The sequence below is a fragment of the Loxodonta africana genome, chromosome 5, assembly GCF_030014295.1.
Source record: "Loxodonta africana isolate mLoxAfr1 chromosome 5, mLoxAfr1.hap2, whole genome shotgun sequence".
NCBI lineage: Eukaryota > Metazoa > Chordata > Mammalia > Proboscidea > Elephantidae > Loxodonta > Loxodonta africana.
In genome coordinates, this window is record NC_087346.1 from 107942289 (window position 1) to 107954604 (window position 12316).

At 34.5% G+C, this 12316-nt stretch overlaps 1 protein-coding gene across 3 annotated transcripts in view; it reads right to left on the reverse strand.

Moving 5' to 3' along the window:
* SLAIN2 (SLAIN motif family member 2) overlaps positions 1-12316 on the reverse strand; it is a 108076-nt gene that overhangs the window by 44618 nt on the left and 51142 nt on the right. For 2 of the 3 annotated variants that reach the window (XM_010595665.3, XM_064285846.1), the window contains exons 5-7: positions 11552-11911; positions 10779-10916; positions 122-199 (exon numbers count right to left, since the gene is read on the reverse strand). In XM_010595665.3, coding sequence (XP_010593967.1) covers positions 122-199; positions 10779-10916; positions 11552-11911 — 576 coding nt within the window. The remainder of the gene's footprint in view (positions 1-121; positions 200-10778; positions 10917-11551; positions 11912-12316) is intronic. The other variant, XM_003415867.4, reaches the window with a different exon arrangement.

Sequence of the window (12316 nt, forward strand, 5' to 3'; positions counted from 1 at the left end):
TTTTTAAAGAAGGCTAAAACATGCCTTATAGACATGACTGACTCAGTATTTCAGAAGTTATAAGATTTAACTAACTTGATCATTTGCTGAAATGTTAAACTTAGTAAGAGGCTGTAGTTACCTCTTTTTGTAGATGAAGTTTGAAGCAACTGTTTGGCTTTGAGGGAAGTACGAGGCAAATTTTTCAGCCTTTGCGAAGCTGTTGAAAAATAAGGAACTGTAATATTTGCCTGGAAGGACAAGATAAAGGCTATAGCTTCTGTAAATGTGAATATTTGAATACAAACTTGAAACTTTATCAAGGAACAGAAACTGTAAGGTACAATTATTTTAGAATCCTAGAAGCAGTGGAATTTTAAAGTGATGCTTAGTGCATTAAATTGGAAAGGAAAAAGGATAGAAATCTTAGTGCAAAGTACATACTTATAGAAATAGCATGTAAGATCAAAAACCTCCAATATGCAATCGATCAAAATATCAAAGAGAAAACAAACCACCAGCAAACATGCTACAGAATGCAAAGAATACAAATACAAAGCTAAGTAAAAGTGATGAACACAGGCACACAATACAGAATAAAATAAATGCGGTACTTGTTCAATGCAAAAAAAGCAGATTTTGGCAAAGCAGTTATTGTTAGATGAAATGCCCTAACATGATACAGTAATCCCCATACTCAAAAAGGAGAAGAAAACTCAGAACCAGGGAGGTCCTCAAGGAATCACAATCTAGTAGCTTTAATACATCCAATATATCATCTGACTATAGAATACACTAATTTATACCTCAGACTCTGGATAGCACCATAACTAGGCTGTGCACACATGCATGTAGGTGGATGTGTGTGTGTGTGCACACGTGTGTGTGTTGGTGTAGGGTTGAAGGTTCTGGAGGAGTCAGGACACCTGCATTTTAAAATGATCAATGATGAGTTCTAAGCTTTCTTCAAACTCTTCTATTAACAGCACTGAAACTCTGAAAATAGTCCTGTAAGCAGCAGCCCAGGACCCTCCAGAGTTACAGCTCCCATGACTGATGAATACTATGCTTACCAGTGTGGTCACCTGTTTAAGTAGCTCTAAAATTTCACTCACCAATTTAAAAGTCAAACTTCATAAACCTCTAGGAATTATGTATTAAAAAAAAAGAGATCCCATCCCCATAAATCTGGCCAGAGCATAAACAAGCACTGGGGTGATAAAGGGATGCCTGGTTTATCATCAGAGAAATTTAAGAAGAATTTCTCTCTTGCTCTATTGCTTAACTCTATCAAAGCTGAAGAACTATTTGGTTTTCTCACTATATGTCTGATAATAAATATGTTTTAAAAGTAGCAAATGTATTTGATTTCAAATATTATATAGCACACCAAACACTGCTGTTGCTAAATGTTTTATTTCAAGTCAACTTAAATACCGCCAGGCAGACTAGCAAAAAATTCTCCATACTTCAAAAATAGATTTTATAATAATGCATTACCTCATATCTATCCCACACAAAAAGAATATTATCATTACCAAATAGTTAGCATTTACATATTTATTCATGTTTTCATCCGTTCATATTTTTTCATTCATTTATTTCTGTTTATATTCAAATAGTTGAGTACCTACTTGGTTCCAGGCACTGTACTAGGTACAATGGATTCAGGAGCTGACTAGATAACAGTTCCTACTCTCATGGAACTAACATTCTAGGGAAGGAGACACAGACAATAAACAAATAAGGAAAAGATATGGCCCACTAGATGGTGATAGCTGCTAAGGAGAAAATTAAGTTGGAAAGGGGGGACAGGAAGTAGGAGGATATTTAAGTTGCAATTACAAAGAGAGATCGGGAAACATTTCCCTGAGAAGATGATATCTGTGCAAAGATCTGAAGGAAGAGAGGGAGTGAGCCCTCTGGAGGAAAAGCTTTCCAGGCAGAGAGAAAAGCAACTACAAAGGACCTGAGGTAGGAGTGCACCTACAGTGTCTGAAGAATAAAAAGAAGTCAGTGTGGTTGAAGAGGATTAAGGGGAGGGGAGTGAGATAACTGTATATACTCTGGCAATTAGCAACTATATAAAAAGTTTTTTTTTAAATGAGGGCTTAATATCATACATAATCTATAACGAACCCCTTTGGAAAGGTCCTATTTGAATTAGTAACTACAATGAAACCAATAAACCCTATTTATCTCTCAAATTTCATGGACAGTGTCATAACAATGGTATCTACAGAGAAGTGAAAGCTGTCCACATAGAAATTCAGAGATTCAGACTACGAATAAAATCAGGCAGAAAAGTCTAAATTTGTCTAATACAGACAGAATGAAATGACTGATTTTCAGAAGATACCACTAGTCACATATTAATCAAATTTAAAAATCTAAATTTTATCTGAATTATCAATTTTAATTTGATCAGTTTTCCAAAGAAAACATCATTTTTTAAAATGACCCAGTAGCTTAACTGAAACTATCCAGATCTTTCTAAAATAACAGAGTTCAATGTGTTAGCTACTCAAAGTATTTATGGTTTAAAACTTTCCTTCGTTTCCTTTTTAATGTTTATATAATCCCAGATTAGCAAGACCCCACTGTGAGAAGCAGAGATGGTACAGAAAAACAATTATCCTTCCAGGCTACCATTGTTTAGGTTAGTGTCTTCCTCCGCAAGCCAGCTCTGAAAGCTTCTGTATTTCTGTCAAACATATACCATCATTTTCCAAGTCATTCTAGTTCAAAGATTTACTTTAAATACCATTTACCTCTTGTAGTCCCTTAGATGTATCCCTTCCTTTACATCTCCACTGTCCCCAAGTACTTAATTCAGACTTTAACCCCCCCATTTTTGGATTATACCCAAAACCCATTGCTGTTGAGTCGATTCCACCTCATAGCAACCCTATAAGACAGAGTAGACCTCCCCATAGAGTTTCCAAGGAGCAGCTGGTGGATTCGAACCAAGCTCTTAACTACTGTGCCACCACGGCTCCTTTGGATTATAGCAGTGTCCTTTTTTGGTCTCCCTACATTCAATTCTTTTCACCCTCTTCATGGGGTGAAAGCACCCCCAACCACTCCCATGTACATGGCATTAGAAGGTGTATTGTCTTTAGGGTATTTTGAAACAAAAATAAAACCACCTTGGTCCTTTTTATTATCACCACGTCCCAGCAAAAATAAACAATGTCAGTGGTAAAATATTCTTCCAGGAAAAAAATAATGTGTTGGTCTAAATTAGAAATAATTGTTGCAGCTACTGTTGAGTTTTAATAACATATGTGTAAGCTTTTAATTAGTACCTCTGATTTACTTATCTTTGAATAAATATTGCATTTACATGAAAGTTAATTAGGAGAACTCTCAGTACACAGTACACAGGTGGACTCAGACATGCATTTCTTTCACGGGTAAGTTCCTAGCAATATGAAATCATTCAAGCTCACTTAAGCAGTAGGTACCTCTGATCCCTGTGATGCAATATATTCCTATCTTTAAACAGATTAGAAATAAACAACAACGGTACAGTGATTATTAAAGGCAATGAAACAGAATGTGAATTGGCTTGATTCTGTCATTATACGTGACTTTGAGTTTATGTTTCAAATTTTTAAACTGTAAAGACATTTAAAAATCATTAGACTCGATTCCCCAAAAACAAAAATGTGGACAGTATGGCAATTTCTAGAATTTATTCCAAAATGAGATTTTTATGAATCTCTGCCTGCCAAAATTATGCTTCAGACTTTTCTTATTTGTATGTCAGTTATGGGGGAGGGCAGGGGGCCTTTTGAAATTAAAATTTAAAGACTGTGTTTTTAAATTAATTATAAGATAAACTGATAAAACTGGCCACAGTGTGTATAAAGCCTGAATACGCAAAGAAGATCAACTCTGAGGAAGTTACTGACAAATATGCGGAAGTTAAAACTAATGCTCGTTACTGTGATAGACCAATATGAAAAACGTATTTTTCCTTTTTTAAAAAAATTAATGTAGTTAAAAAGTATTAACCCATTAACTTTTATTTATTTATTTTTGGTGCAATAATCTTGATTTTATTTATTTTACTAACAATTATAAAACAGAAAGTTCGATAAAAGAATATTTTCACTGTGCATTTTTTCCTGGCTATTTTTTTTATTATTATAACTCATTTCATTTTGTAACTATTATTAAACACAATTTTATCATATAGAGGGAGATGTCAAAAATAATCTCTACATGCCAAATACTAGAAAAGCCACTGTGAATGAATGTTAATTACTGCTAGGTAAATTGCCCCCTGCTGCCCACCCCCCATATTTGTTTAAAATCTTTTCTTGCTTACAAATTCTCATTCAAAGCCATCCTTTAATCCTCTTTCCCTCTCTACCTCTATTCTTAGTATTTCCAAGTCACATATTTTCTACCACTGCCTTTGTTCATATCTTTTTTTCTGGCCTGGATTAGGCAATAGCCTTCTAAATGATTTCTAGTCTTTCTCCAACTTTAACTCATTGTCCACATTGCTACCAGAGTGAACTTTCCATGAATTAACCTGATCAAAAGCCTACCCTGGCTCCCGAAACTTAAAGGATGAAATTTAAACTCCTCAATATATTGAAAAACTCTCACAATCTGCCTCCCATCCATATCTCAAACCTCATCCATCCATCACTGCACCCACTCCCTCACCCATCCTGCACCCTGTACTTTTGTCATACAAAACCACTGTAACTAATCCCAAATCATGCTCCAGTGGAGTAACCCAAGAATATTTTCCAAGATGCCTACTCATTTGCAGTTAGGCCAGTATGATGTAATGCAAACAGTGATGGGGAAGAAATCAGGAGACTCAGGGAAGAGTTGGGAGGGAGAAATAATTTGGCCTCGGTTTTGCCACTTTTCTAGCTACATGACCCTCTACAATTCATATAATTTATATGGATTTTTGCTCTCTTTTATGAAAATAAGAAATGGGTTGTTATGAGGTTCAAATGAGATAATACACGTGAAAGTACTTTAAAAGTGTTACAATACTAACCAAATTTTGAGTATTAATTTTTTTAATCAGTAGATTGTCTTGGGCTTTTCTGTATTCCCTTTCCTTGTTTCTGAACCAGTAATTCCAAGATTTTTCTGAAAACTAAACTTTCTAACTAAACCTGTAGTCCAGTAGTTTTAGAAAGCAAGACATCAGTCTTTTGAAAAACTCTTGCTCCTGACAAACATTCCTTCCTTTACTTGAAGAAAGTGAGAGAAAAATATGTATCCATGACCTCTGCAGTGCTCTGGTTTTCTTAAACTTTTTAAGTTACTCACTTTCCCATGTATAAAAACCAAAACCAAACCCGTTGCCATCGAGTTGATTCCAACTCAGAGCGACCCTACAGGACAGAGTAGAACTGCCCCATGGAGTTTCCAAGGAGCACTTGGTGGATTTGAACTGCCAACCTTTTGGTTAGCAGCCGTAGTTCTTAACTACTATGCCACCAGGGTTTCCTTTCCATGTACAAAACCCTAAAATTGGTAACAGTTTTAATAATGAAAATACATTAGAATTCTCATAACATTCGTATCTGAATGCCAGCATCCACAATAATGCAGCCACAGCAAATAAGCATATAAAAATAGTGAACGGCATAGTAATAAGGCAAAAGAAGTGGTCCCTTAGGTGGAAATAACAGCAACCTTGCAAAGTTAGGTTCATGCAAACTAGCAAGTGAGAACCAAAGCTTTACCACTTAAGAGCTGGAAAAATATTTAAAAGAAAACAAAATGCAACATCTATTACACTAACAACTTAAGTTTATACAAAAAGTAAAAAATACCAATTCATATACAAATGTATAAAGCTTGCTACTTTAATATTTGTATATAATTATATATCAAAAGAAGGCTAATATGAAAACATACGTACACTAATTCAAAGAACATTTACACATATACATTTTCACATATCAAAGACGTAAGTGAAACTGCAAGAAAAATGGGTAATTTAATATTTTTTGCTTAATGTATTAATGTTAAAAAATCTTTAACTATTTTTATAAAATAAACTTTATTGTTTTAAATTTGCTAATATTCTGGGTTTACTACTTTTCCAAATACAGTTTTGAAAACAGGGAAATTCTACATTAAAACAAAGTACATGTTTCTGACATTTTAATTATAAATAAGCCTCAATATACTTGCAAATATAAAAGTAAGTATATTCAACTGAAAAAAAAAAGGATAATACCTTTCTTCTCTGCCTGACCATTATTCAAATATTGAAACACATCATTATGAAAATGCATATATACTTTCCATTTAAAATTAGTGATTGGCATCCCATTACTTAAGTTCTCTCTATATATTTTCCTGAATTATCAACTTTTGAAGAAAAAAAAAATTTGTCTACAGAAAAAATTTCCAGTGAATCCATAGTTGATTACACAATTGGTAATTCTGCCACTTTCTAAAGTTTAAGATATGGACAATACATTTTTGTGTTACTAAAATTTTTATTCTAGGTTCCCAATCTTTTCCTTTTTTCTGTTTTTGTGAGAAATTATTTTTCCATAAAGCTTTGAGATGCTTCTTGTTGTTAGGTGCCATCGAGTTGATCTTCAACTCACAGCAACCCCACACGACAGAGCAGAAATGCCCCACAGGGTTTTCTAGACTATAATCTTTAAAGGAGCAGATCACCAGATCTTTCTCCCGAGGAGCTGCTGGGTGGGTTTGAACCACCAACCTTTTGGTTAGCAGCCAAGCACTTAACCATTGCACCACCAGAACAGTTTAAATCAAGAGCACGTACGAACGGCTGAGCGAACAATCCTGTGTAAAAAGTTGGTACTGAGAGTAATGCAATGAAGTAAAGAGTAAAGATACAGATACAGGTGATTTTAACAAAGAGCTAGAAAGCTGTCTGGAGATATATGATGAAAAAATTCAGAACTCTGTGTATATGCTATAAAAACATGGTTTTATAATATATATGAGTTTCATTATTTAATTTTCCTAACAATTTAATTTTTCTTTCCTGTTGTATTAACACATTATAGATAGCTTTTTGTTCCAGACAAGTATACTAGGGAAAAAAAAAAAAAAAAAAAAGCCAACCAACCAGATACTGGATATTCTTAAGTATCAAAATTAACCTTAATTTGTAAGTTTAAAAGGCATAAAATTTATCACTCACCATTTCAGGGATAACAAATTCTATCCTTACTTTCATTTAAAAAAAATTTTGTGAATCCTTGTTTTCTATGCTATTTACGAGCACGATAATGAATATCACAAAGGTGCTCTTATACAGTTGACAATAATAATCACGCAAAATCTGGAATATAAGTTTTAATTACAAAAAATTTATTTTGCATGTATACAACTGAATAAATGGGGTATATAACTTCTAGAAAAAATTTTCCATAGTATTTTAAAATATAGTATTAAATCTTGGAAAATATAGAAATACTACTTATGCTTTATGCCTTTCGTACTAAGCCATGGATGTAACAAATCTCTCTAGGTGGACTTAAGATCTTGAGCAGGGTCAGCCTTGGTTTGAATTCCCATCTGCCAGTTAGAAGCTGACTATATGATCATATTTTTTTAAAATTTGTGTGCTAAGTGAAAGTTTATAATTCAAGTTAGTTTCTCATACAAAAATGTATACACATTATTATGTGACCCTAGTTGCTCTCCCTATAATGTGACAGCACACTCCTCCTTTCCAGCCTGTATTTCCTGTGTCCCTTCAACCAGCTCCTGTCCCTCTCTGCCTTCTTATCTTACCTCAGGACAGGAGCTGCCCATTTAGTCTCATGTTTTATCTACTTGAGCTCTAAGAAACACACTCTTCACAAATATCATTTTATGTCTTATAGTCCAGTCTAATCTTTGCCTGAAGAGTTGGCTTCAGGAATGGTTTTAGTTTTGGGCTAACAGAGAGTCTGGGGGGTCCATGTCTTCTGGGGTCCCTCCAGTCTCAGTCAGACCATTAAGTCTGGTCTTTTTACTAGAATTTGAGTTCTACACTCCACTTTTCTCCTGCTCTGTCAGGGACCCTCTGTTGTGTTCCCTGTCAGGGCGGCCACTGGTGGTAGCCAGCACCATCTAGTTCTTCTGGCCTTAGGCTGATGGAGTCTCTAGTTTACGTGGCCCTTTCTGTCTCTTAGAAACCCTGGTGCGTAGTGGTTAAGTGCTACAGCTACTAACCAAGACGTTGGCAGTTCTAATCCGCCAGGCGCTCCTTGGAAACTCTATGGGGCAGCAGCTCTACTCTGTCCTATAGGGTCGCTATGAGTTGGAATCGACTCAACGGCAGAGGGTTTTTTTTTTTTTTTCTGTCTCTTGGGCTCATGTTTTCCCTTGTGTCTTTGGTCTTCTTCTTTCTACTTTGCCCCAGGTGAGTTGGGACTAACTGATGCATCTCAGATGGCCACTTGCTAGCTTTTAAGACCCCAGATGCCACTCACCGAAGTGGGATGCAGAACATTTTCTTAATAAGCTTTGTTATGCCAACTGACCTGGATGTCCCCTGAAACCATGGTCCCCAGATCCCCGCCCCTGCTACTCTGTATATGACCATATTTTTGATAAATTATTTAACCATCCAAGCTTCACTTTCCTAATTTATACAATGTGTTAATAACTGTTCCTACCTCACAGAACTGTTCTAAGGATTAAATAAGATTATTCATATAAGATACAATGAATGTGCGTTTCCATCATCAGAATAATATCATATGCAACTAGTAAATAAGGGAAACTTGTCAGTATATCATAGAAGTCATTTTGGTTCAAATGCATTTTTTCCTAGCCTGTTGATTTTTGAGCCACCAAGTATCAGCACCTTAACATAAAGTACATGAAGTCAGCTAAACACAATAAAGCTGAAGGTAAATGCGTGGAAATTAAAAAAAGACTGAAAGCTTTCAAAATTTTATTGCTTGGTCATCAAGTTATAAATGAATAGTCAATAACCTCATGTTTGTATCATTTCTTCCTCACAGCCTTGGGAAGATGAAGGAACACATCTTTGTTACCTTTTCAACCATGGGTGGTAACACAGTATGAACAATCTGGGTGACTTAAACTCCAGGGTGCATATTAAGCATGTCAGAAATAACTGTGATGGTTCTTTTAAAACTGGCTTGACTATATTCTCTTCTACATCTTAATGGGTAATAATTTTTGAATGTTCAATTCTTTTTTAAATCACTTTGTATAGTAATGTACACAATGCCCATCTCTTCCCATATCTCTTCTTGGCTGTTTGGCCATCTGCTCTGTCTCAGGAGTTCTTACTGCATGATTGATTCTCTTTGATCTTTATGTTGTATCCAAAAAACTAAAACCAAGCTTGTTGCCATCAGGTCGATTCTGATTCATAGTGACCCTACAGAACACAGTGGAACTGTCCCATAGGGTTTCCAGGGAGTGGCTGGTGGATTCAAACTGCTGACCTTTTGGTTAACAGCCAAGCTCATAACCACTGTGCCACCATATGTCTCCTTAATTCAACAGCCTCAATTCTTCCTTTCAATTAAGCTGCCTTCAACTTAAAAAAAACATGAAGTCCTGTATTTGCTGGAGTTATATTTTTCTTAATACATGAAGAACTTAACATACCTTTAACTGTGCTAGTATTTTTACAGGATCATTATTGTTTTTATTAATGCTCTGGTAAGAAGGCTGCTTGGATTTTAGTGGTCTGTCCTAGGACGACTTTTCCCAAAAATTCTGTCATTTTTTAACATGGAGTATGGCAGAATGTGAAGTTTTTAAAAATGTATACTTGTGTTATAGTAGAAATTCCTACTACTACTTAGTAAAAAAAAAAATTAGTACTAACCAAAAATAACCAAACTTGTTGCTGTTGAGTTGATTCCAACTCATGGTGACCCCATGTGTTATAGAGTAGAACTGCTCCACAGAGTTTTCTTGGCTGTAATCTTTGTCGCAAATGAGCATACTACTTGTCACAAAATAGAAACTCATATTTATTATGAACAATAATAAATGAATACAAAAAACATTTTATCCATTCAGAAAGATTTGCTACATCCATAGTTCAGTATCTATCTGGCCACCAGAACTCTACTAAAAAATATGATCTATATGTATTTGTTTCTTTAATATTTCCAAAACCATCCTCTCTGTTTATCTAAGACTTTAATGTTAATGCTAAGTATTAATTTAATTTTCAAAAGATAATTTAAATAGAGAAATCTTGATTGATTCTCAAAGAATTTAGCTTCTGGTAATTTACTATCTCAAATTTTAATTGGAATAGGATTATGAATTAAACTGATATTCACACTAACTCAATATTATATTTTTTCATAAAAAAATTCTTATCTGAAATAGAAAATCAATCAAATTAAAACCAAATATTTTACATCAACAGATGTGGAAATAAAAGATTATCCAAGAGTTCTTATGGTTTACTTTTGTTTTGGAAAGAAAAAAGGAGCTGGAAAAATCCAACTTTGGTAATGGATTTGAGACATTAAAGGTTTGAATAACGAATTGTTTGTTTTAATTATGATACACTCTAAAAACATGTGACAATAAAACAAACTTTGAGGTATTTTAAAAGTCGAGTTTATTAAAGAAAAACTAAGTACCTACAAAGGAATATATATTCTGGATATCATACTGGCACTAATAAGCACTAAATTTTACTATAGCTATAGTTTAATACTATAGCTATAGGTTAAGAGCTAAATTATTAATACAGCTATTTAGCATAAAATATCTATATATATATATAGTTTTAAATAACTGGTACCTGAAAACATAAGGAAGATACTTACTGGCTGAAGCCTGAGGTTGCATGCGAGGTATTCCTCCATTTGGCACTTGAAAATTTGAATCACTTCTACTGCTTTTCACTGAGTCAACTTGTGTGGTAGATGTTCGGGACAGGTTTGGAAGACTGCGTCTCAGTTTTTCTGTAACAAGAGAATTTCAATTAAAAATACAAACTATTCTTTCAGACAGGGAAAATATTAAACTCTTAGCATTCAAAAATCAAGTTCTTAAATTAAATATCTGGCATATTTTAGAAAAGCTAACAGGAAGTACTTGTCTTATTAAAAAAACAAACAAACAAACCAAACCCACTGCTGTTGAGTCAATTCCAACTCATAGTGACCCTATAGGACAGAGTAGAACTGCCCTGTAGAGTTTCCAAGGAGCGCCTGGCGGATTCAAACTGCCAACCTCTTGGTTAACAGCCATAGCACTTAACCACTACGCCACCAGGGTTTCTACTAAAAATAAACAAACCCTTAATCCTGAGTCTGTAAATGGATAGAATAAGAGAACCTTTAAGAAGAATCATAAATTGTTAATTAAAAATCTAAATACAGATCACTTCATGAGTAAAGCAAAAGATAACCAAGTATTTCTCCTGAACTTTTATATTGATTCACCCTTAATAAAACTGTAAACTTGACTAAATTCTTGATCTACTTATACAAAATAGAAAACCTTGGTCAAGTGTGAGTTACTTGCATACTAAAATATGAAGAACAATTTTGTCCCAGGAACATTCTAATTTTAAGTAAAATCTGCTAGGTTTTACCTTCATTTTTAACATTGCTTGTCTGTAAATCTGCGGGATGGCCTTGCAGTGAAAGGCGAGGTTGCTGTAAGCGGCTAATCATAGGCTGTGGGGACACTCTACTATATTCCATTCCCCGAGCAGGAGATCGTGAACGAGGTGAATTTCTGGGTGACTGCTTAGGTGACGGTCGAGGTGAATTGCGTGGTGATGGTGAAAACCTGTTAACAGCAGGGTATACTGCATGATGCATACTGTCATCTTCATCATCTAAACTTTGTGCATCAAGTTCCTGATCACTAAAAGCACCCCGTCTTGTAGAATTGCAAGATGAACCAGAACTGCGCCGAGATGTGGTAGCTGCATATTCTTGCCGGAGACCTGGCAATAATGAATTTGTTATTTCTTTAATTATATTTTCAAACTTTTTATTATTTTTAAATTTTAAAAGTAACAGATTGTCATTGAGAAATTCAAATTGGACATAAAGTATAAAGAAAAACTTTCTACTTAAATCGTCTTAAGACATCCTCCGTATAATGATTAATAAATTACATCTAAAGGTTATTTTAAATTGAATGCAATTCTATAAACCTCTGTCCAATTTCAAAATTTCTTCTTAAATATGGAATCTATATAATAAGGTAGAACCAAAAATTTAAAAGTATTTCTACTCCTAAAGACAGTAATCCAAATTTGAGACTAACATTAAAGGAATATTGAGGGAAAACAATCACTGTCCAACTAGAAAAAAGACAATGTCAGTGAGTGAATAAACTCCTTGGA